At 36.3% G+C, this 25,980-nt stretch overlaps 1 protein-coding gene across 1 annotated transcript in view; it reads left to right on the forward strand.

The window, feature by feature from the left end:
* IL1RAPL1 (interleukin 1 receptor accessory protein like 1) overlaps nt 1-25,980 on the forward strand; it is a 1,306,469-nt gene that overhangs the window by 196,916 nt on the left and 1,083,573 nt on the right. Inside the window, exon 2 of the mRNA XM_074323621.1 lies at nt 7,137-7,242. Within this exon, the coding sequence (XP_074179722.1) occupies nt 7,161-7,242 (82 nt within the window). The 5' untranslated portion in view covers nt 7,137-7,160. The remainder of the gene's footprint in view (nt 1-7,136; nt 7,243-25,980) is intronic.

Raw genomic sequence — 25,980 nt, forward strand, 5'->3', positions numbered from 1 at the left:
TGCCAGGTTGCTCTCCAGCAAACTACTATGGTGTGTAATTCTCAGGACAGTATTTAAATAAGGAACACATGCATTTTGGACAGAATTATTTGACTATTGAGTATTATATTCTTCAGCATCCTGTAGGGGAATCTTTCAAGAACCATATGGCTGAAGATTTTATTGACATCTTCTAGTCAGATTATGAATTAACGTTTGGAGATCAGTATGAAAGCTGGGTTACAAGATCTGGAACCTTAACATTCCTTTGCCAGCCAGGCTCTAGAGCAGTGGTGTCCAAACTGCAGCCCACGGGCCAACTGCGGCCCGCAATCCATTTTTAATTGGCCCACAGCAAATTCCAAAAATATATTTAGTTTACTTAAACAAACCAGGTGAGGCAATACGTACTTCACCTCGAGTGAGTGGCCCTGCTGTTTGTGTATTTTATCGCATATGGCCCTTGGTGAAAAACGTTGAGAAAAGTTTGGACACCCCTGCTCTAGAGGAATGAATGGTCTTCTGATTAGGACTATGTTAACAAACAAACGAACGAACAAAAAACTGTGTCCGGGCCAATTTGTAAAAAAGTACCCTAGTGACTTAAAAGTTATTTTTCATGATCTAAACATATACCCCTCCCTACTTACCAACCTGTATTGAATACATTGTCAAGTATATAGTTTTATTTCCACCAGTCGTTTTTCAAATGCCTCATGCACTTTTTTTCTTCTTCTCTATCTGTAATCTGCTGTCTATCACTTTTTAAACCCTTTCCACCCTGGCGCAAAGTCAGCCCAAATGTTACCCTCCTCTGGGAATGTTTTCATGACCTCTCTGGGCAGCACTGAGCACTCTCCATAGACTTGATAATTCTTCTCTTATAATACCTATCCCTTTGCTATAATCGTTGATTTTCATGTTTCTTTCCCATGTGATCCTTGCCACAGTGACCATTTCCTAATGATTTTGTATCCCCAGTTCTTAGAACAGTATCAGAAACATGGTAGGCACTAAATTTTAAAAAACAAATGTATAGATATCTTCCTAATTTGTGGGCGGTTGATTTTCCCCAAGATAATTGCCATAGGTTCATGAAAAAAGAAACACGTTTCCCTGGGACTAAATTTAAATATCATGCATTTTGGGTAACTTTTAGTTGCAGAGTCTGTATGAGCATGTGTTTATCGTCTCCATAGGGAATCTATTCCACAATTTTAACAGACATTGCTTATGTAAATTGTGCACTTGGTAAAATACTTTGTTTCATGCACAAATGGATACTTTAATTATATTTTGATTAAAGTGAAGAAAATGATTGGTATAATCCTGTGTTTAGTAATGTAAAAACTTTAAGGATTAAATAAAATATAATGGATCATTTTTTGAGCCTAAATAATTACTACATAGCAGCCAGGAATGGAGAGCTAGGAGACAGAGGAAAAGAGCTAGCATTTAAAAATGTCTGCAGTTAAATGTCACTGTTAAATACTGTGGTAGACACCATAAAGACAATTATTTTATTTCAAGGTTGTAAAACCTTGAAGTTGGTATGTACTACCTCAATATGTTGGGGGAAAATAGGTCAGAAATGAAGTAAACTAAAATGAAGTAAACATGGCACATACTGTCTCCTTGCTTTGTAGATAATAAAACTGGGGCTTACAGAGATGAAGTAGCTTGCCTAATGTAACATACAGTAGGCCAGGAGTCTAGTTCATTCTCATTCTAAAACCAATTCTTTGCTTTATAAGTGGAATAAAACAAATAAGTACAGATTCCCTCCATTTCACTTGCAAACTTACCTACCATTTAGAAACAAGCAAACAAAGCTAATTTTCTTCCTTAAAAATTTTGATGATGCCCCCATTTGTCTAACTAAACGACTGGTCGATATTACCAGCAGCATCTTACTGTACTTATAAAGCAGTTGCCTCTTTATTCTTATAATGCATAAACTCTGTTGATTGTATCCTTAGATATCCTTGCTTGCTTCATTGACTCAACTCCTTCCTGATTCCCATTCCCTTTAGTACCTGATTTTTCTCCCTTTTGAGTCCCTTTGCCTGTCTCATAAATATTTGTAAGCTCCAGAGTTGAAAGTGTAAGCTTTCTTCTCTATACTTTCTTCCTTGTTTATCCCAGTCCATGTCTTGAACTTCAGTTACAGTTACAATGTTGCCATGTCCCTACTGAGCATCTGGCTAATAATTTCAATTAACTACAAAAGAGTTCGAACAGGAGATTCCACAGGCAATTTAAAATCTACATGACTCAAATATACTTTCATGTATTTCTCCACCCTCATTGCCCAACGTATCTTCTCTATTTCTATCTATTGGTAAATAGTGTCATAATAGACCTAGTTTCTCAGACTATATGCCTCTACTTTCAAAGCTTCCTTTTAATGCCACTTTAAACAATATCACTAAGCTCGATTTATTCCCAAGTCTATTCTGTTCTTCCAGTATTCACCACTTACTGCATTTAAAGCGGACCTTCTTCCTCATCTTCCTGTACCACTGCCTGCTGACTACTTTCTTCCACCTTCAAACTTTGCGTTCTAAAACAGTTCATATTATTCTCCTGTGAGCATCAGTTGATTCTCCATTGTGTATTCTCGAAGAATCTTAGGAATGTGTGAAAGGGTGCGGGTCAGAATCTCGGGTGAGTCATCATGGATATTGTGTGGAAATGTATTCAATATTCATATTGTTTTCATTATTTAAAAAAATGGTAAAGAAAGTGAAGCTGCATGAAATATTATTGGATGATGAAGTTAGAATATGAGTAAAAACCATTGTAGGGGGCCTGAGGGGAAAGTCCCAATTTCCTACCTGGCATATCCTGTTATTAACAATTCTACATTGATATCTTCAACTTCTGTCATGACAGCCCCCAACCTGTGGTCTATTTGCACTTCATTCCTGAAATTTGTCATTTCACATCCTTGATGTAATAGTTTCTTATTGATGCTGTAACACATTACCACAAACTTAGTGGCTTAAAACAACCCCAAATTTTCGTCTTACAGTTCTGGTGGTTGGAAGTCCAAAATGCATTGAATAAAATCAAGGTGTTGGCATGCCTGCATTTCTTCTGGAGGATTTAGGGTAGAATATATTTCCTTGCCTTTTTCAGCTTCTAGAGGCCACAAACATTACTTGGCACACGTCCCATTCCTCTATATTCAAAGTGCAGCACTCTAATATCTGACCTTGGCTTTCATCTTTACATTTTCTCTCTCTGAATCTGATTTTGGTGCTTCCCTTTTATATGGATGCTTCTGATTACACGGGGCTTACTCAAAACATGATCTCCCATTTCCAAATTCTTAACTTATTGGGTGGCGGGTTAGCTCAGTTGGTTTAGAGCATGGTGGTAATAACACTAAGGTTGCTGGTTCGATCCCCACATGGGCAATTGTGAGCTGCGCTCTCCTTAAAAAAAAAAAAAAGAAAAGAAAAAGAAATAAATAAAAAGTCCTTAACTTAAACCACATATGCAAAGTCCCTTTGCTATGTAAGTAACATATTTACAGGATCCAGAAATTCACATGGGCATGTTTAGGTGTGGGCATTATTCTGCTTATTAGACTGACAATCTTCCTTGTCCTTTGCCCTGGACACAGAATTCTCTTTCCCTTAGAAAGTCTCTCCCTTATGATCTAGCTGAAACGTTTCTTCTTCTGAAAGCCCTTCCCTATGACTTCACCAGACCCAACCTGGAGCAAAATTAATAGATTCCTCTCTCTACTCCCTCAGCACATTATACTCACCATATGGCAATAGGGCCAGTCTAATTAAGTAGGTGAGCATTTGTCTCGTTTATTGGTCTGTGAGCCTTCTTTATTAGAGTACATTACATTGTCTTTGTGTCCCCACTGCACCATAGCACAGCATCTTGTAACTAGTATATGCTTAATAAGTGTTTATCAAATGATGAGTTTGAATGCCAAAATTCAACTGCATGTAATAGCAGCCACATTCAGTCTTTCATTCATTTATTTTTTTCAGCAAACATTTATTGACTATTCCATATGAAAAAAGATGAATCAAACACACATTTACACTGGAGGGACTTCAAGTGTGGTAGACTAGGAATATAATTTAAGAGATAAGCTAATAGTGTGGGTTAGGATGTAAAGAAAGCTGGTATATACAGAAAGTTTCACAGGTGAGAGGATGTGAGTTGAGTCTGTAACAATGTTAATAATAGCAACAACAATCAACTGCAATAAAACAATAAAACAGCAGCTTTCATTGATTTAGTTTGTTCTTAGTGTCTGTGCTGTTCTAGGTAGGCACTGTGCTATCTGTACTGTAATAATACCTATTTTGCCAATGAAGAAACTAGTCACAGAGAGGTTATGTGCAACAAATCACACAGCTCAAAGGTGGTAAAACTGGGTTAAGTACCCATACAGACTGTTTGCTTATAACTGCTGTGATATGCATAAGATTTAATCATGGTTTAAGTGAAGCCAAGTGGTCAATGTTATTTTTAACAGGAAACAGGCAAATAATGTTAGGTCTATCCACCCAGAAATGAAAGCTTCTTGAAATTAGGTCACTGATAGTGTGAGCTACAATGTGACAAAAAGAAAACACATGAGAACCTCAGTAAATGTTTATACAGAGGGTGCCAAAAAAATGTATACACATTTTAAGAAAGGAAAAAATTGCACTAAAATTGTAATACTCAATATATACTGATAACAAAAGATGAATACAAGTCACATGTGACTTCTGCCATTACAAGAGGTGCTCAGAGTGGTTACCATTAGTGTCCACACACTTCTGATTATGATGAACTACTGCTTGAGCAATGTTGACCAAAGTGTCCACTTGTATACATTTTTTGGGCACTCCCGGTGTATAGTTTGCATTATAGTTTCTGAGTAGAATTTTAATTATGCAATAAGTATGGCAAAGCTTGGATGTCTATGGCTACACATGTTTAATCTTTTAAGATACAATAAATTACCTCAAAGAAGTTTGTAAAGATTATTGTAGATTGACCAAGGTGTTAAATCTGTGAAATGCTATGTAATACTTTTTTGTTTTCCCTGATACCCAAGGTTTCAAGAGATTCAATTAAAGATCTTGATGCTACCAAATTGATGCTTTCCAAACCGATTTAATTTTAAGAAATAGAATTGCAAACTAGCTTTTATGCCTTATAGAAATGAAATGAGTAATGGAATAGTATTTTGAACTAGAGGAAAGTACTAAAGTAGTTAAGCTGGAAGGTCTTGTAGTGTATAGTTGGATCCTGGAGATTCTTGGGCAGCGCTGATTAAAGTCACACTGAGAGAAGATCTGATTCTCACTGCTAACCTGAAGGCTGAAGATATCAACTTGAAGATTTCCTGCAGCTCCAGTTAGTGTGTTGGCTGGGAAATGAGATTCGGGTTTTAAAAATGCATGAGTCAGGCTTGTACTTTTTTTAATTTAATTTTTTAATGAAATTTATTGGGGTGACATTGGTTAGTAAAATTATATAGGTTTCAAGTGTACAATTCTATAATAGATGATCTATATATGACATTGTGTGCTCACCACCCAGAGTCAGTTGTCCTTCCATCACCATATATCAGGCTTGCACTTTAATGTGACAGTTTGTCAGATGTGGCTGATGAGTCGGCTTTTCGGACTAGGTGTCATTTATGTCTTTATGTGGACTCAAAGTCCTTGGTTGGAAAACTGAAACAGGCTATAATCATTTTAAAGGAACTGGAATTAAAATAGCTTATTCTCAATGCTTATTTTAAGAATTCACTGACTTTCTGACTAAAATGATGATGGTGACACTTTACTGCAAATGAATGGATTTGGATTTTTTTGTGAATTAAAATGTGTTTTAACAGACTTTTATTAATATGAGTGAATTAGTCATTTAAAAGTATTCAGAGGTATCTGAGGTTCTAAGAGAGAAAAAAAAAAAAAGAAAAAGAAAAAAAAAATGTGCCTCAGAAATCACCGCTTCAGCTTCCTCATCTTTAATAAAGTTGTAGTGATGGAAACCGGAGTGTGATTAGTCCTCAACTGTCTTGCAAAAGAACTTGTGCTGTCATGTCCACGTTTGAACTGTGTTCTGACTTGCTACTTTTTTGAAATTCAGTCTTTCAGCTCTACTATCTCAGTCTTATAAGAAAAATAAAAGAGGGGTGATTTTCTAAGAAAGACAATGTTCATTTCAGTTAATTTCAGATGAAATATTTCCTGCTTTTGAAATCCAGACACTAGGCTAGTGTCCTTTATTGTATCCTTCTGAAAGCCTTGTAATGGGAAGAAATGATGTATCTTCCTGTAGCTTTCATAGACAGTGTACTTTCTTTCAATAGAGCCATAGTCTTAAATTCTCTTGAAGTATCTTTTAGAGTTTTTTGAAAGAGAATTGCAAAATTATAATTAAGTCTTTAGAGGCAGAGATTTTGTGATTTCTTCTCAATTGGAAAGAGTGATACTGAATACAACCATATTCTGTTGCAGCATGGAACATTAAAAATGTTAATGTTTGGCAATTTATATTAAAAGTAAATTGTTAGTGAAATAGGCTTTTTGAAGGGATTGTTTCCACTTACTTAAACACAATTAGATTCTCTAGGCTGCCGCCCAGACCAAGATGGCCAGGACTATAATTCTGCCTCCCCACCAGCCCTTACACCAAGTACACTGCCATGATCAACCAGGTCACACCCTACAACTATCCAGTGCCCGTCTGAGATGATGGGATCATGCTCAATGTGCTCAGCACCCCAAGGGCCCCCAGGGCCAGCTGAAGAAACTGAGCAGCTCCACTGACAGGGACGAGCCCCCTCCCATTATCCCCCAATAAAAATGTGAAAATAAAATAAGTAAATAAATAAATAAACACAACTGGATCCTCTCAATAGAGAGAAATTTTAAACTTTAAGCGACCATAAGATTTTAAAACAGTTCGGGAGGCCTATGGAGACATAATTTTGACATTACTGGTTTTGATTTAACTTAGGAACCACAACATATGGGAATAGAGACTATACAGATCCTGTTCACATTCTTCCCTTTTGTGGAATTCATTGCCCCACTTGTCCATGATCAGAATTCTAACAAAAATAATATATATATATGTATATATTAAAGTATATATTTTCTTTTTTATCTTTGTTTTAGGGAACAGCCTATAAGAGCTGGAAGATGAAAGCTCCGATTCCGCACTTGATTCTCTTATATGCTACTTTTACTCAGAGTTTGAAGGTTGTGACCAAAAGAGGCTCTGGTAAGCAGTGTTCCTTCCTTCCTTTTCTCTCATTTTTATGGCTTGAAGTGATGGTGCTATATTTACACATGTGCCATTTGTAGAGAGGTTGAGAGTTAACGGGAATCCTTATTGTGGAAACATTGTAGCTATATCTTTAAATGAGTGGAGCATACTCATAGGGAACTAGAAAGGTGGAAATAAGTTGGAAAAAAATGTGGCATGTTTTGTTAATTACCATGAATTAGAATGGATTCTGTACTCAAACCTTGCAGTTTGATTTCATTTTAATAAGTGATTTTCAACATTCATTTATAAAGGGTGCTATTTTAATTTTTACATGGAAATATTGTGAATTTTTTTCACGTTAACTTTTACTGTTACCATTTCAGTGTCAGCTTTGCTTAGGGCAGACTCTTTTTAGGGTTGTACTTCAGCTGATCCGCTCAGGTATTTTGCAAATGTTTAAAGAATACACCAGCGTTCTTTAAAAAAATGTCGTGGAGAAACATCCTAATATGTTAGTAGGAAGGATAGAGGTAAAGTAGAATGGTGATGTCAAAGGAGCTGCTAAATAGAATTATGTTGAAACTTATGGAAAAGTTTACATGTTGTCAGACATCTTGGTTTTCAGTTGGCTGTTGATATATGGCGTTTGTGAAATGTACAAGACAACTGAATAAATATTATCTAACTGAAGTTGTTTCTTGTCTAATAAGTCACTGGTGATAGAAAGACTTGCCACACTCACATTTTATGTGGGGTTACAAGATTTTTGTAGCCATAGTTTTTAGATATAATGTCAGAAGAAATGTATTGTGTTTAGTTGATAGAACTAGAATGTGTTAGCTATTAGTTCTAGACAGACAGTGGGGCTAAAGAAAAGATAATGTGCAAGAGACTGTAGAGTGTTGTGATATCAAGAATTGTATGAACAAAAGTATCTTTGGAATTCAGAAAGGAGAGGGAATGAAATGGCTGAGATGGGGCTGCAGCAACTCTTCTCAGTCCTTTAGGTTAAGAAACTTCAAACTCACGCTGATTACCTAATGAAAAAGGCCCCATGCAAGGAAAGTAGAGAGCAAGTCTGCTCTCATGAGCCCCATCTTGGTCTTAAGTCTGCGGAGGGATTGAGGCTTACTTTGTGCATGGACAAGGGGATGGTACAGGGTTGAGAGTAAAAGGAATTTTACTGAGACTGTTGGCTGTAGAACTTTTTGATTATTGTAGAGCTGTTGTATCTGCCATTGATGTGGTTGTAGGCAACGTGAAAAAAATAGCGTCTCTATGTTTATACATTATTTGACTTTTTCCTCTTGGTGGGTCTTTTTGAATGAGAGAAAACTCTAAGGCAAGATTATGATATAGTGTTTTATTTTGTAATATGAATGGATTAGTGGCAAATTGCAGGTATCTTGATTTCTTTGTTTGCCACTTGCAAGGAAATTTGAGCATACCCTTGGGAGTTAGAGTAGGTGGAAGGAGGAGTAAGTCGTGATGCAAGCTGATAATTTCTACAACAGTGATATTTTCTAGAATAGTAATTTATGTTAAAAGTATTTAACATGGATCTTGAGATACTGGCCACGTAGAAGAGAAATACTCATCTGTACAAATATTATAACAAAATGAAACTATCCCAAATAGAAATACTGATTGAATCTTAAAAACTTCATTTTTCTGGTTATTATACTTGATTACATAAAATTGTTTCTTTTTCAGTTTTGTGTATATCAGATCTATGATTTATTTATCAAAATGCAAGTATGACTTTTCCATCATCAAATAGTGGTGACAGGTCCATTCTACATAAACTCTAATTTGGGGAAAAATCTTTTATGAAATTGGGGCGTAACTTCGTATGTTTGAGAAGCAAGGGCGCAGAGGTGGAAATGTGGGACACTTGGAAAATTCGTATCTCCTTTTGCTCCAGATACCTGAGAAAACTCAACGGCCTGTCTCAAATTCAAGTTTTATTTTAATGACATAATTATTTTAGGAGGGTGGTGATAAAATGCTTCCCTAAGTTTGGCAGAAGTTCTGAGATCTTCTTTTCTTCTGTTTATGAATATAATTGTCATATACCTACTTCATACCTCTCAAAAACCCCACGTGTTTTCTATGTAAAAATGACAAATAAGGCAGGTACTGGGATTTAGCGGCATGTTTGATTTCTTTACTTTTCTGTATACTTTGAAGTATGGTAGCTTCCCCCAGTATCTGTTAAAACCCAGGTTGATGGAAGTTTGTTTGATTCTTGAATTTTAAGTGTGCAATTTGGGAATAAGTAATATTACTTTATGCATACACTTTCACAGCTTGCACTCATTTCAGCCGATACCTGTGACCATGGCACCTTTGTTTAGAGAAGTAGATATGTAGCTTACTAAAGAGCTCTGTTACTGATTGCCGTAGATTCAGTAGGAGAGGAACGCACTTGTCATCTTCTCCTCAAAAGATTAATGGCTCCTTCTTCACGCCCAGCCCAACCTATAAAACCAGTGGTATCAAAGCCAGGGAATAAAAAATCAATTTTTGATGTTCAATCTCGCATATTCACCCAGAGGGCTACTTATCTTTGTTCTTATCATTTAATTCTCTTTTTATTTTCAGTTTTATAAATTTTTTGGAAGTTCAATAAACATGATTTGAAGCCCAATGCTTTTCCTATGTCTTTTACTAGAATATTGTTTTTAGACCTGTGGTTTAGATCCCTGTGGCCACTAGAAAAGCAGAACTAGATATTTTAATAAGCAAGTACATATTAAATATGATGATAATGCACAGAGTAATGGTAAATTTTTTATAGCATATCAATTGTGTATAGTGTTTACTTTAGATAAACACATATGGTCATTCCATAAAAATTTAGAAGTAGGTATTTGTTTCTCATTAACAGAACTAGCTTGAAAGCAATAGGAGCTCTTTATACACAAACTGGAGATATATTATTTTTATCATGTTGGCTTACAACCCCATTGCTGTTAATTTAAGGAACAAATTAAATATAATAAGGCAGTTATATCATCATATTATCCTTGATTGAAATATTAAAAATAAACTTTACAATGTTTTGTTTTAAATATCACTCTGGGTATGTATATGATTACAACAATTAAGGATTGAAGTCGTGAATCTGGCCTCTTAGGTAATGTTTTAAAGTTTTGCATACATTTAGCATCAAGGCCTTTAATCTATGGAAGCAGATATTCAGCCTTTGTTACATGATAGGTTTTCCCCTGGAACAATTTTATACCTTCTTTTTAGGTTTTATAAGCAGCCCTTGAAGAAAAATGCAAAGACTATCAATATTACCCATTCTCCTTGAGTGTATGAAGCATTGTAGCAATTTACTGAGTAAACATTTGAGTTGCTATCATTTGTAGAATTCTGTACAAAAACCACCTGTAAAGCAAATCCTTGCTTGGAGAGTCTTTTATCTTAACCAGTTTAGAAAGGTTAGGTTAATGTTCTTGTTGGTTGGTTTGTCTGTGTCTGTCTGTCTCGCCTTTCCTTCCTTCCCATCTTTCCTATCCTTTCCGTGCCTCCCTCCCTCCTTCACTCCCTCCCTCCTCCTCTTTCTTCTTTCCTCACTTCCTTCCTTCCTTCTTTCCTTCCTTCCTTCCTTCCTTCCTTCTTTCCTTCCTTTCTCCCTTCCTTCCTTGCTTCCTTTCTTCCTCTTTCCTCCTCTTCTCCTCTTTGCCTCTCCTCTTCTTCCTCTCTTCCATTCCTCCTTCCTTCCTTCTTCTTTATTAGTGTATTTGTATGAAAATTAAAGAATCTGTTTTGAATATTTCCATTGTGTCTTTGTAGAACTTTTAAACTAAAAATATTGTCTTTAGTTTGTTTGAAGGGTTAAAGTCAATGAAATGCTCGGTCTTTCCAAGAGGACACCGTGTTTCCCCCAAAATAAGACCTAGCCGGACCATCAGCTCTAATGTGTCTTTTGGAGCAAACATTAATATAAGACCCAAAAGACACATTAGAGCTGATGGTCCGGCTAGGTCTTATTTTGGGGGAAACACGGTATTATGGTCTCTGTTAATAATGGCTATTCTTAAATAGTTCTTTTTATATTGTGTAACTAAGAATGTGGGGTAGGATTTAAGGGCAGGGAAATAACGTAAACTGTTGAGGGACTGTGGGGACAGAGCCCCGGAAAGTAGTTTCCAGGCTCTCGGCCTCACGTGGAAAGGTGCTGGCTCGGGTAGTGGATGGCCGTCGGCTGTGGCTGGTTGGCCGTCGGCTGTAGCCAGTGAGCCAGTTGGTCGCTAATATAACTGCTGCGGCTATGGAGGAGAGCCGAGGATTGCCGAGGAGAGCAGACGAGAGTCGGTGGGTTGGCAGAAAAACGGACAGCAGGTCGCACGTCCGGTGAACCCAGCCTCCAGTGAGACCATAGTGGTATGACTCCCCTACCTATGGCTCTGTGGTTGTTCCTTTTTGGTCTCACCATATCCTGCATTCGTATGTGGGGAGCGGGACCAGAGACCCTGCAGGCCGCCCCGCAGGACAAATGGCACAGCAAGCAGGGTCTCCCACATGACAAATGGCGCAGAGAGCAGGGTCTCCCGCACGACAGGGACTATTGTGTACAAAGTATGAGTATAGCACTTCTGGAGAACTAAAGTGTAAGTTGTGATTTGGCCCAAGAATTTGGGATACTGAAGAGACATGAAGCTAGAGGGACCTGGATATAGAGATGAGGGAAGAGAAAGGAATCCAGAATTTTTGTCTGTTTCTCTTTGCTCTCATATCCATCCTTAGAATATAAGATGGTAAATTCAAGGACCATGATTTATATATGCGTATAACCTCTACTGTTCCAAATATGGTGTGTGTTTCAGAGTCAGGGTTCAGTGAAACATCTTAATGAAATAATGATTACATGAATGAATTTAAGTGTGGCTTTATTGTTCAGGCTGAGTTGCATCAGTGAGGATACTACATGACCAACACAGTTTTAGAAAAATAGAGGTAAAATGAAATAGAGATTTTAAGAAAAACTGTTTTTTTACATAAATAGAAATTAGTATAATATATGAGACTACTGAAGCAAAATATGTAAACTCAGAATAAGCAACATCTAAGACATGCTAAGAGTTTATATGAAGACAGTGAACCATTGCAAATCATGAATGTTTTCATGAGCTTGAAATGCATGTCAAAATCTGTTAGAAGGAAAGGAATATGATTCTTTAAATATTACTGTGTTTAAATTTTCCTACATTTATTGCTGCTTTAAAGAAGGACTGTGATTATACAGATATTTTAGTTTTAATAATATTGTTCAATACAGATCACCATGAAAAGGGTGTCATTCATGATTACTGATAACGTGATAAATAAGCAAGTGACTTTAGTATAGAAGAAAAGTATTCACAATTGTTAGAGAAGAATAAGAGGCAATATTACAGCAGAAGAATACATCTTATTCTAGAAAGTATTTAAGATATATAAAAGCTACCTTAAGTAGCCAGCTATTCGAGAGTAAAAAGGTTACCACAGGGGGTTGATATTCTCTTCATTCTAGAATCTGACAATGGACGCTTGTTTGTGTAAAATGATTTAAATGCCATTCTTCCTGAGAGCAAGAGGAAGGCAAGTCTCTCAAGAGGTTTTTCTCAACTCGTAACTCTAAGCACAAATAATTTATAAAAGTTCAGGGTAGTTTAGGTTCTAATTTTCGTTGTTGTTATTTCTGAAGAATAGAACGAAAAACAAAAAAAGTGAATTGTTCGAAGAATAATTTAGTTTAGCCATTAGGAAGAATATCCAGTTCTTAAGCATTTGAGAGTTTATTGGATGTGTAATACTATGGCTGTAAGGACTTGTAGCCATTAGAATATGTTACTAAAACAAAGTTTTGTTTTACTTTAAGTGAAAAAAAAAATAAGGATAGTTTAGGATCTAATCTTTGTGTTTGTTATTTCTGGCTCATTCTTTAAGTAAAAGAAATTATGCTAGTGTGCAAGGAAAGTGAGATTCCACCGAATAGGAGTGAGAAAGACTAGTGGGGGTGTTGACATCTCATGCCAGTGTGATTTATGTGCTTCCGCTCTTTTGGGAATTCCTGGACGTCAATGTGCTTAATTCCACATGAGCAAGAGACAAACTAGTTAGTCCCTCAGCATTTGCCTTTTTTTATGTTGCCATATGTTTATTCCCAGTTTGTCAAGTATGTCAAAAAGTATGAAGCATTTTTCCTTTGTTTTCCTTTGGGATAGCTAACAAGACCAAACTTCTGAGGTTTTGTTTCTTTACTTTTTGAAGTGAAAAAAAAAATGCAGTTTAATTTTTCTAGGGGAAAAAATAATATTCCCCCTCTTCTACTTATCCTGATTTTTAAAAATAAGTTTTGACATTAGGTCTAGAAGAATTTTAATATTCATTTGAAATTGTCTTTAATTAGAATAAGTCTAACAAACAAATAGAACTTACTCCTGACAAGTAAAATTATCCAGTATCTTTGTTTAATAATCATCTGTTATGCCTATGAAATTTCACCATAAACTTACTTGTTCCATTTTAGTTGTCAGTAAACTTTTATATACAGCTGGTATAGATGAATGTTAATTGTGCAGACTGATGCCTTGTTCGTGGTGAATGTACATGGAGAAGATCAAAGTCCATATGGATGAACCTTGCAAGTTGAATAGGATTTCAGCGGGGAGGGGAATATTTCAAGTTAATAAACATGACAGTGTGACACTGTATCATGGAGGTGATAAAAGATATATTCTTCTATATATTTAAAGGGAGAAGTGAGGAGTAGAGGGTCACAGTAAAGAGCCAGTCAATGGTGGTGCATTTTAAGTCATGTTGAAGAATTGATGTTCATTCTAGCAACAGCACAGAGGGGACCACTGCTGGACCAGAGGATGAACCCCTGATCCATGGGCGATCTACTAATAGCTTGAAGGTGATCCATGAGGTGGTGTGGAAATTAGGTACACTGTTGTATTAGTGTCTTATCACTGCTTCAACAAAACACCAAAAATTTAGTGACTTAAAGCAGTACCATTTTTTTATCTTACACTTCTGGAGATCACGTGTCTGAAATACGTTGATAGTGCTGTGTTTTTGGTGTAGGCTCTAGGGGAGAATCTGTTTCAGTGCCTTTTCCAGCTTCTAGTAATGACTGCATTCTTTGATTCATAGACCTCATCACTCTCACCTCTGCTTCTGTTGTCATAACTTCTCCTCTGGCTGTGACTCTTCTGCCTCTCTGTTTCCCTTATGAAGGTCCTTGTGATTACGTTGGACTTGCCTAGATAATCCAGGAAAATCTCCCCATCTCAAGATCCTTAAATTAATCAAATCTGCAAAGTACCCTTTGCCATGTAGTGTAACACGTGTTCCAGTGATTAGGATGTGAACATCTTCGAGGAGGTGAGGGCATTATTCTTCGTACTACAAGTGATAGTTAGCTATGTCAGTCAAACATTATTGAATTTGGACTAGACAGTAGAGAAGTATGGTCAGTTAGGAACTAGATGGGAATGGGAGAGATAAGAATAAGGAAGTTAAAAAGTTTTGCTGAAGGGACCATGTGATCTGTGGTCCATGATTAAAAGAGAGAGAGAGAGAGAGAGAGAAGGAGTTGGGGAGAAAAGGAAAAAAAGGAAAAGAAAACAGGGCTGAGAAAGAGGCAGGGAGACAGGGAAGGAGAACAAGAAGAAATAGACGCTAATGATGTTTTGGATTTTGATAATTTAATATTCATCTGCAATCCACAAATACACTTTCAAAAATATCCCTTTTTCCTTGTGGTATCCTAAAGGAGCCTGTGTTCCTTTCAACCAAAAATGCCTGACATAAAAGTGATTTCCTGACTGAAAGTAACAGCAGTGAGAACAGGGAAGACAGAAGTTAAAATCTATTGAGTTTGATGAGTACATGTGGGATGTTTGGAAAAACAACAACAACAACGGTGGAGAACAGAATTCTGTAATAGGAGAATTGTGATGTCATCAGTCATACTAAAGATCTCCAAAGAACCAGAACTTGAAAAGGATCACTTATTTAAAGAGAACAGTAGGGTAGTTCTTAGTGACTAAGATGAAACCCAAAATGTAGACTGGGCATAGCATATAAAGGGTTTCATATGTCTTGCAAGGAATTTTGGATTTCAACATGTAAAACAAAAAGTTTGGGCTGAAATATTTAATTGCTTTGAAAATCCCTTTAGTAGAAAATAGAGTCTTTGAGGTTGGGCCTCTGCCTTGGCAGATTTGTTCATTGTGGTGTCTTCTATACACCATAAAGATGAAACTCCTTGGTGTTTATGCGATAGTGCTTCACAAATGCTTGTGCCAATCCATAAGTAAAGCTGCCTTGATAGGGAAGGAAAGACACAGTCAAGCTATAAAGGGTCACACACGAGAGAGGCATGGTCACATCTGCTTTCAGACATATAACACTCCTTGTAGGAAAGACTGTAGTGAATTGCAGAGTGACCAGTCAGGGACGCCATGAAAATCATTCGGCTATACTACAGGCCAGAAAAGCAGTCAAAGAAACTGAAAACATGTTTCTGAGGAAGAATAACTGGGATCAAATTAATGTTTCGAAATGGATTGTGAAATAATTTGAAGAGAAATTATATTGATGGTGTTACCAATTACATAGAATGGAGGGTGCACTGTTTTTTCTCAGGGAGAGGAAATAGGATGTGTTCAGTTTGGAATGTATGAGCTGTGGTAATCACGGGACGTATTGAGCTGATGGATTCATTGGTCTGGAGTTGTATTAGTTTCCTGTGGCAGCTGTAATAAATGAACACAAATGGTGTGACTTAAAGCGATAGTCCCAGTTCTTGCAGCCAGAGTTCCAATAGCAAGGTGTCTGCAAGGCTATACTCCCACTGAAGGCTCTATGGGAGAATTCTTCCTTTTTCTCTTCCGGCTTCTGGTGGCTTCAGGTGTTGTTGGTTTGTATCTGCATTATTCCAATCTCCGCCTCCATCTTCACATGACCTTCTCCTCTCTGTCTCTAATCTCCCTCTGCCCTTCTCTGGTAAGGACACTTGTCATTGGATCTAGGCTCCACTTGGATAATCCAGGGTGATCTCATCTTGAGATCTGAAAGAAGTTGTCTGATTTTTTTTTAAGTATATACCAGGGTGCCAAAAAAATGTTTACACATTTTAAGAGATATTATCTATGCTCAAGCAGTAGTTTGCTGTAAGCAGAAGTGTCTGGACGCTGATGGGAACCACTTTGAGCACCTCTTGTAATTGCAGAAGTCAAACGTGACTTGTATTCGTCTTTTGTTATTGGTATATATTGAGTATAACCATTTTATTACAGTTTTTTCCTTTCTTAATATGTGTATACATTTTTTGGCACCCTCTGTATTATACGAAATAAGTGTAAGTGCCAGTTAGTTTTTAAAGTTTGCTTAACTCTTAGAAATTATTACTTTTATTATTTTGTCTGTTTGGTGAAACAAGTGTAAAACTCTTAGTCATCCATGATAATGAGAATAATTGTACTATAGAAAGATAAACTTTAGCCAATCAAAAATTATTTTACTTAGATTTGAGATATGTTTGCCATAGACTAATCTCCTGAAGGCAGGAGAATACTTATTCAATCTTTGTTCCCTTCATACAGATGGGAAAAGTGGCTTATAGTGTATTAAAATTTGCCATGGTTAATCTCATGCTGACGATTGGTAGTTGGCAGGACATTTCTACAGACAACTAATATTGACATGCCGACTTTTGTCTACAATGATGATCAGTAAAAACTCGCGATTTGAATTATTTTTCCTGAAATGATTTAGGTTGTTCTGATGAGTATTATGAAACCTGTAGAATTGGAAATTAAGATACTTGGATTTCAATCCAGCCCGTCATAAGCTTTGTTCACTGAGGCAAGTCCCTGAGCCTTTCGGGACCTGTTTCCTTTTTCATTAGCAAAAGTTTTGAGCTGCAACAGCATTAGTAGAAATAGAAGTTTATCCTTATGTTTATTTCACAAGCATTTATTGAACACCTTCAGAGTATACTCAGTACATAAAGTGACACTTTTTTTTCTGTAACATATTTTACATATTTGCAAATTGATCAAACACATTTAGATGGCTAAAGTTTGTAGCCAGAGTACTTGAGGCCCATCGTTGATTACATTTAATTTTATGCTACACAGTTTGTCCTAATGCCAGGGAGCAGAGGATGTTACTCAGTTTAAAACAGAGGTTTGATGAAAAAAACATGCGATTGTTAGTCTTGTTGAAAAGTACATGCTATATTGTTACAAAACTAAAGTAAAAATAAGGTACTTCTCCTTGCAGATGGTGACAAGTCTAAGTGAAATTAGGTTTAACTGTTCAAAATACTAAACTGTGTCTTACCTAGCCCATTTTTGCTTATTTTCGACAGATTTCAATTCATAGAGTTGTAGTCTCTTAAGACATCTGGAGTGTTTGTTGCCTTGCTTGGAAAATCTTGCCTTAAGGCAATGACAGTGGATAACTGCCAAGTTTTAAAATCTCTGCCAGTTATATATAAGCATTTCTTTAAAAAGAGTCAGTAAGCCTCTTGTGGGTATCCTAAACACTATTCAGTTATCATGTACATCTCACTACCTGTACTGAAATATTTCCTAACTAACACAGCTACCTTGATTTCAGTAAAGTTCTTTCACTGGCATTTTACTTGTATCTCTAAAACCATACTCCAGTTAGTCTGTATCCCATATATGGCATACATTTGTTGTGAATGATAAAGAAAAATTATTTTTATCAGTGATGAGGAAAGGTCTCCATAAACTAGTGAATTAACATTTTCCCTTCAATATATTTTCATATCAGAGAAAAAGAACAACTTCAACTTGAAAAGAGGATTCTTCCAGTTTTTCCTTGAACTACATTCTGTAAAATAATTGAACTCTCCACTGCCATCTGGTGGCTTTTCTGAGTTGGTGAAAATTTAGTAATACAGAAAGCAGAGAAAATAAGAGTGGGAAGAAAACTTCTGATAAATTATTGTTCAGAAATTATTTGAATTGATCCTAATATTTTCCAAGCATTCTATTTTCTCCAGTTAATTTCCCTGGATTTAAAAAAGTGTGTAGGTTTCTGTTCTTTTGGGGGTATTTTTAATAGTAGAAATTTTCACTGACTTTTTTAAGGAGACAAAAATATTGTTTTTCATAATAGCATCATCATGTCAGCTTATAGGCCTGTATTATCAGAGTTCAAATTATGTAGACAAGCTTATTCATATTACAAACTATTTTAAAAATCCCTTCTTTTAATATTCTGCTGCTATTAAATGTCATTGTAATGATTCAAATATCAATAGAAGAGAAAGTCATTCAAGATTTTTTCAATTGTTCACTAATGTAAGTAAGAGCTGCTGGTAGAACTATGAAAGTGAAGATCAAGTGAAGATGGATCTGTGCTAAACCACTTAAATTTTCCTGCTAATCAAAGGACTGGACCAGGACTAGAAGGTGGGGGTTCCTGAGAGGATAGTCAAGATAATGTGAAGTGTTAGTCACCAAGCAAAGTTACCTTGAAAAAGCAATTGCCCTTATCTGCATATCCCAAAAGAATGAGGTCCAAGTTGAAGGGAAATTCTTGGTCGGCAATGTTTTGTTTTTTAAAGAATAAAAATTTCCAAAGGGCCTTAGCTGTTATAAATCTCTTTCCAAATAAAGGGCATGTAATATGCATACACAAACATACACACGTGTGTACACACACACACAACAGTCTTTCCAAACTTTGACCAGAACCTCCAATTGTTTCCAGTTATGAGTACTTATATATGATGTGTACAGCTGTATTTGTTTATGGTAATTTCTTTTAGGGTTTTTTGCACTTCTGACCTAATGTGACATGGAAGCACCTTCATCTTCCCAAAGGACAAATTAATAGATTCTGTATACAATTATTAACAAGCATTTATTGAATTCCTACTGTACTAACTGCTCAATAACCTTGACTGACATCAGTCAGCTATATCTGGGTATAAAATGTTTAAAATATTTAGATATTTGTTGGTAGAGATTTGACATTTGGATTCCTTATTTAAAAATCAAAATTATAAAACGTTTTAGAAAAGGAAACAATGTCACATGATTTATCTTGGTTAGGTTTGATCACTTTCTTCTATGTTTTCCATATCCACAAATTGTATTCTGAAAACTGTTTATACAGTCTCCCCATAGTTTTGGTAATTATTATTTTGGAAAAATGGAGTGCTTATTTGTATAGCTGCATGTTTTTTCAAATTATAAAACCATATATCTGTCATAACTTTGAAACTGGTGGTGCTATAAGGCATTGTCCATTTGTATTCACTAGTCAGTTCTAGTTACTCTTTTATATTTAGCGAATATTTTCAAACAAAACATATGATAAACAAGAAATTGGACCGAGTTTTCTGGAGGATTATAAAAATGAACTGTCTACTATCTCTGTTGTTAAACATTGTGCACATTGTGCAAAAAAAGGGGACATGAGACATACGAGTATAGTGCAGTGTATTAATTTTCTATTGCTTCTGTAAAAATTACACAAACTCAGTGGCTTAAAACAACACAATTTACTGTTTTACAGTTTTGGACATCAGAAGTCCTAAAATCAAGGTTTCAGCAGGGCTGCATTCTTTCTGGAAGCTCCAGAGGAGAATCTGTTTCCTTGCCCTCTCCAACTTCTAGAAGCCATCTGCATTCCTTGGCTTGTCGTTCCTTCCTGAACTCAAATCCGGAGGCATAACATCTTCCAAGCTCTCTCTCTGAGCTCCACTTCCATTGTGACATCTTCTGATTCTGACTCTCCTGCTTCCTTCTTATATGGATCCTTGTGATTACATTTAGGGTCCACATGGTTAATCTAGAATAATCTCCCTACCTCAAGATCCTTGCTCATACATCTGCAAAGTCCCTTTTGCCATGTAAGGTAACATATTCACATGTTCCAGGAATTAGGACATGGAAATCTTTGTGGAGCATTATTCTGTCTGTCACAGAAGTACACTAGAGGAGCTTTTAGATGAAAGAGTTTGATATTGCTGGAATACATGTACATTTGGGCACAGTATGGGTGACAGGAGGAAGGAGTATGTCAGGAAAAAAGATGGAAAAAGCTAGATGGGAGCCATGTCACAAAGGGCTTTGTGTTACATAACCAGTAACATGACTGTTGTCTTGTAGGAAATCGGGAACAACTGAAGAAATTTAAGCAGATGTATAGCAGGCATAGCCTGACCAGATAGATTGGAAAGAGGTGTGAGGCCAGAGAGTGTGGAACGAGGCTAGTAGTCCAGACAAGGAAGTCATGAATTGAGGCAGTAAGTAGCATTAGGAATAGAAAGGAAGAGATGGGTTTGATTTCTAGTAGAACATGGAATTAATGAAAACTAGTGGCTGCTTGTACAATGGAAAGAGGGAGAGGTACAAGGTGATTGCAGTTGCTTTTATTAAATTTAAAAATCTGTTGAGAATTAATAGACAATCAATGTTGCATTTAGAGTCTGTATTCCTCCTGGACAAATATATATTTAGGTTTTCAATATGATGTATCTTTTGTGGTTTGGGTTCAGACTGGCCCACTGTACATCTGACATACAAGTCTCGGTTTTGCTCCTAAATCCCTCTCGTAGTAGATCTCTCACACAGAGAATTTTCCTAGTGTCAGTATTTCCTCCTCAGAGGTCTTTCAAGTTTCTTCTATCATGTATGCTTGTAGTGAAAGATTATGTCAGTGAGTCTTCCTTTGCTAATTTCAGAGAAATACCTCAAACAAACATAAGGAGAAGCATTTTAACAGGTGTTAGGCTTCTAAAATATAGTGTAACATATATATGAATACCTACATGCGCATGCAATACACCCCCCACATACATATACATACAAACATACACATGGTTAACTATTAATTCACAAACTTAACATTTATCAAGGATCCACTATGCACCAGGTGCTGAGGATTCAAAAATGATTAGGATGTGTGATTACAGCGTTTTTTAACATCTGTGTTTTATTTACCCAACTAAATAGTATAAGCTCATTGACTATAAAAATATCTTATACATGTTTATGTATATGTGTTTTAGAATCACTGTGCTTAAAACAGTCATCGCATAATTAATGCTCAATACATATTTGTATTTGATTGCTGGGTTTAAGCACGTTGACTAATCCCATCACAACATGCTGTATTTTCCCGTGGCGATTTATGCGCAAGTCATAACCCTTCTCCAGTACTGGAAGCTCCTTGAGGAATGATCTCTATATAGTTTAACTTCATAACTTTTACAAGCACTCACCCAGGAAGTGGCACATAGCATTCTGTGATGAAACGTAACATGAGCAAATGAATGAAATTTAACTTAGGTGACATGAATAGTTTTACCGGAGTTTACATTTCTCTGGAAAGGGAGAATTAAATTTTATCTCTAGCTGTCAGGATGACCTGACCCTACATGCTTATTGTGTATATTCCCTGCTGGAATGGCGAGAGCTGAAGCCAGAAGCACTGAAGCTACCCTGGGAAGTAGCTCTTGGGGGGACATCTCTTCTTTTGCTCAGAAGGGCAGCTTTTCAGTTACTTCACTGTAATGGGAATTGCGTAGCTTTTCCCTCCTTATCTTTGTTGTTTTTGTCACATATGTGCATATGTAGGTCATTCCATGAAGGAGGACTAGATACAAGGAATCCTGCATGGAAGGGTGCCTGCCAGGAGTGGGGCATGAGCCAAAGCAGCTGCTCAATGCCTCCATGTCTCCGAGGACAGATCACAGCAAACCCTAGGACTGCTGGTGAATAGAAGTGGCCTACAACATTGAGGGTGTTTTATTTTAATTGAGAACATGAATTAGTTCAATTTAGCAACTTGCGCATTCATTCTGCCACTCTGTAACTGACATGCCGCTCTGCAATGAACAGTGGTGACTTACTGTTTGTTTCAAAGGCATGTTTTCGCTTCTTTGGAAGACGTGCTTGGTTTGTTTTGTTCAATTTTTAATGATACATGATTTTATTTTACATTTCTTTGGAAACTGCTTTGTGTCCTAGGGTTTCCGGCTTTCTTTGAATTGAGAGGAGGTTATTACCTTCTAAGTTTTCAATTAGGAAAACAAAGCAAGTTTGGAAGCTCCGTTGGGATCTTGTAAACCCCTCTCAAAGCATATTCTGAATGAGACAATTTTTGTGCAACTAGCTCTAATTGTCTGAGATGAGACAATCTGCAGAAGCTAATCGGACAGAGTCTTATTCTATAGCATGCATAGGGTTATACAACAATTTTGCTTCTTTGTGTGGATACAACAATCACTTTTTTACCTTTTTTTTTTTGGAGGGTATTTTTGTTTATTTGGTCCACCTTTCCTTTCAGTACTTAGTATTTTTAAGAGAAATTTTTCTCAATTTTACTTATTTTCCAATGATAAGGTTCAGGCTTTGGGTTTACATATACCGTGTGTGTGTGTGTGTGCCCACCCTTCTCAAATTCTGCATGATATTCCTAAACACATATCCATTGTTTTTATTTAATATGGCATTAGTAAACTGTTGATAACATTGTATCTCCTGGCACTTTACTTGCATGTGATATCAGATTCTGTTTGATTTTAATGTCTATGTTCTTAATTACAGCTGGTAGGTACAGAATAGTATTTATCACATTTTCCTATGATAACCACCTGAGTGATTACACTGTTGACATATTCTGAATTAGACAAGAACATATGCTTGACTAAATTGATGCCTTACATCGAAACTTGCATATAATGAATTTCATTTGTGCAGTTATTTTAATTTTTAATTATGTTCTTTGGTTTTAGTTTTATGTTGTTTATATTTCCCCAAATCTGTTCCTTCATGACTTAAAAAATAAGAATTCTCTGAAACTTGGAAACTTATTATGCAGACTTCACATTATCCTAACTTGAAGAAGTCAGACTCAGTATAATTGAGGAAGAGTATTTGTACTTCTTTATCCCTTCCCCCTTTTTCACCCACCCCACCCCCCAATCCCTCTCCCTTCTGGCAACCATCAAAATGTTCTCTGTACTTACGAGTTTGTTTCTGTTTTGTTTGTTTGTTTATTTTCTTTAGATTCCACATATAAGTGAAATCACATTGCATCTGTCTTTCTCTGTCTGGCATACTCTGCTCAGCACAACACCCTTCAGGTCCCTCCAGGCCACTGCAGATGACAAGAACCCATTCCCTTCCATGGCCGAGCAATATTCCATTGTATATATGTACCACCTACTGTTTCTTTATTCATCTATTGACAGATCCCCAGGCTGCCTCCACATCTTGGCCATTGTAAACAATACTGCAATGAATATATGGATGCCCACATCCCCTCGAAGTAGTGTTTTGGGTTTCTTTGGATAAATACCCAGATGTATTTGCTGGGTCCTTTTTTGGCTCTTGTTATAGCCTTTGTTTTAAAGTCTATTTTGTCTGGTATAAGTATTGCTACCCCATCTTTTTTTAAATTTGTTTCATTTCCATTTTCATGAAATAACTTTTTCCATCCCTTTACTTTCAGCCTGTGTGTGTGTGTCTTTTGTTCTAAAGTGAGTCTCCTGTAGGCAGCATATATAAGAGTTTTGTCTTCTTATTCATTCAGCCACCGCATCTTGTGATTGGAGCATTTAACCCATTTATATTCAAAGTAATTGTTGATAGATATGTAGTTATTGCCATTTTATTATTCATATTTTTTACCTTTTTTTTTTCATCTTAAAGAAGTCCTTCTAAGATTCTTCGTAATACTGCTTTAGCTTTTTCTTGTCTGGGAAGCTCTTTATCTGTCCTTCATTCTTATGAGAGGAGGTAAGCACAGTGTTCACCTATGCTGCCATCTTGACTGTATCTGAGGAACAGTATTTAAACTTGATCGACACATGCCATTAGTTTTTTTATTATCCTAAATTTGATTTATAGTTTGTAATATTTAGCTCAGTATATGGGAAAAATTGAATCATATTGACACCTTTTGGATGTGATTGCAAGTTTTGCTGGAAAGCTCTTTTGTGTCAAATTCTCTTGTCTACAAATCTGGTGATACCTGACAACTCTGGAGGAAAACTCCCTCAGGTGGAAGAGGGGGAGAGGAGTCCCAAGAAGGAGGCAGCTGAGAGCACTGGGTAGGGAAAGTTTCTGAGGCAGAGTGTTGAGTAACAGGTGAGCATAGAGCAGAGAGGCCTGTGTCTTCCAACCTCTCCCTTTTGTGCCCAGGGCCACACTTTGCTATTATACCATTTTGTCACAAAAATCAAACCAATTTTCCTCATAGTGGAATGAGGTAGGAATGATGAAGAAGAGAATGGAAAATGTGAATGGATAACATGGCTTAAATCAAACAATTTTCTTTTGTGAAGAAACTTGAGAAAAAGTTCTAGACTAGGAAAAATGATGTCACAACCAGATGTTTTGAATTAAGGAAAATATCTAGATGCCATTTGAGATTATTTTTAAATGACACCACTTAGTTCATGTTGCCATGTGCTTATGCCACACCATCTGTAAATTAGTGTTCAATGGCAAATTATTAAAACTTCTATTCAAACTAATGGTTATATTTAATTTGGATCCTACATCTCTGGGAATTGCAAACATAAAAAAAGTGAACTTACAGTAATACATAAAGAGTTAATGAGAATCTGTTTCCCTGTGTATATGAGTACAAATGCATATTCTACTATTTTATACAGATAATTTAAATATTATTTATATGATTATGTAGTTACATATTTATATAATATGATACTTGAAGTGGAACGAGTATTAAGTAAGCTATGTGCTTTTAATAAGAAAAAGTTAAATATTTTCTGAAAAACAAATTTGGTATTCATTGGAAGCATATAAGTGTGAAGTCTTTTAAATTTGTACTCTACTTTGTAACCAAAAAAGAGGTTCCATTACCTTTTGTAATTACTGTTTATAGAAGTAAGAGGATATTTATTTCGCTACTACTGTTGTTTCTTCTCAGCAATAGGGAATCGATGGCTCGAATGCTTTTAGTTGGTGCTGTTTTTGCTCTTGAATAGCCTTCTAAGTCATTACAGAGATAACAATTTTAAAAAAGTGTTTTTTTGAAGAAAATGTTCTGAAGAGATCAAATGAAAGGAGTAAATCTGTTTTCTATCAGGTTGTACAAACTCTTCTTAGAGTCTTACAGCTATTTGCTTCTATAGTGATTGTTTGGGTTGTGTGTTTAACAGAACATGCTGGGGGTGTGAATAAAGTATGAATTAGTTATTTTCTTCAAAATGTAGAAGATCTAGTGATTGTTTTTCATTGACTACTGATTCAACATATAATGTTTTGAGTTGTCTGCTATGTGCCAGCTACTGTTACAGACATGGGATAAAATGATAGGTGCTTTTTCTCATGGAGAGTACAACCTAATGGGCTTAAATAAACAAGAGCATTTCATAATGCCTCATGCTGTGAATAAAATAAAACAAGGTAGTGTGATAGCGATTGGCAAAGATAGCTACTGCAGGTAGGGTGGTCAGGAGAAGAGATACCATTTGAGTTGAGACTTGACTACAAATAAAGAGCCCATTATATAATAATCTGGGTAAAGCTTATTCCAAGCAGAAGTGACTGCCAAAGACGTGCAGCAGGAACAAACACAGCATGTATAAGAAACAGAAAGAAGGTCACTGTGGCTGTCAGGTTGTGACCAAGATTCACAGTGGAGCAAACAGTGGAGTTTTCAAAGGCTGTAGAGCAATGAGTGGAGGGGTGAAGTGGAGGAAAATGTTGGAGAACTAGCTGT

The sequence above is a fragment of the Rhinolophus sinicus genome, chromosome X (assembly GCF_036562045.2).
Source record: "Rhinolophus sinicus isolate RSC01 chromosome X, ASM3656204v1, whole genome shotgun sequence".
NCBI lineage: Eukaryota > Metazoa > Chordata > Mammalia > Chiroptera > Rhinolophidae > Rhinolophus > Rhinolophus sinicus.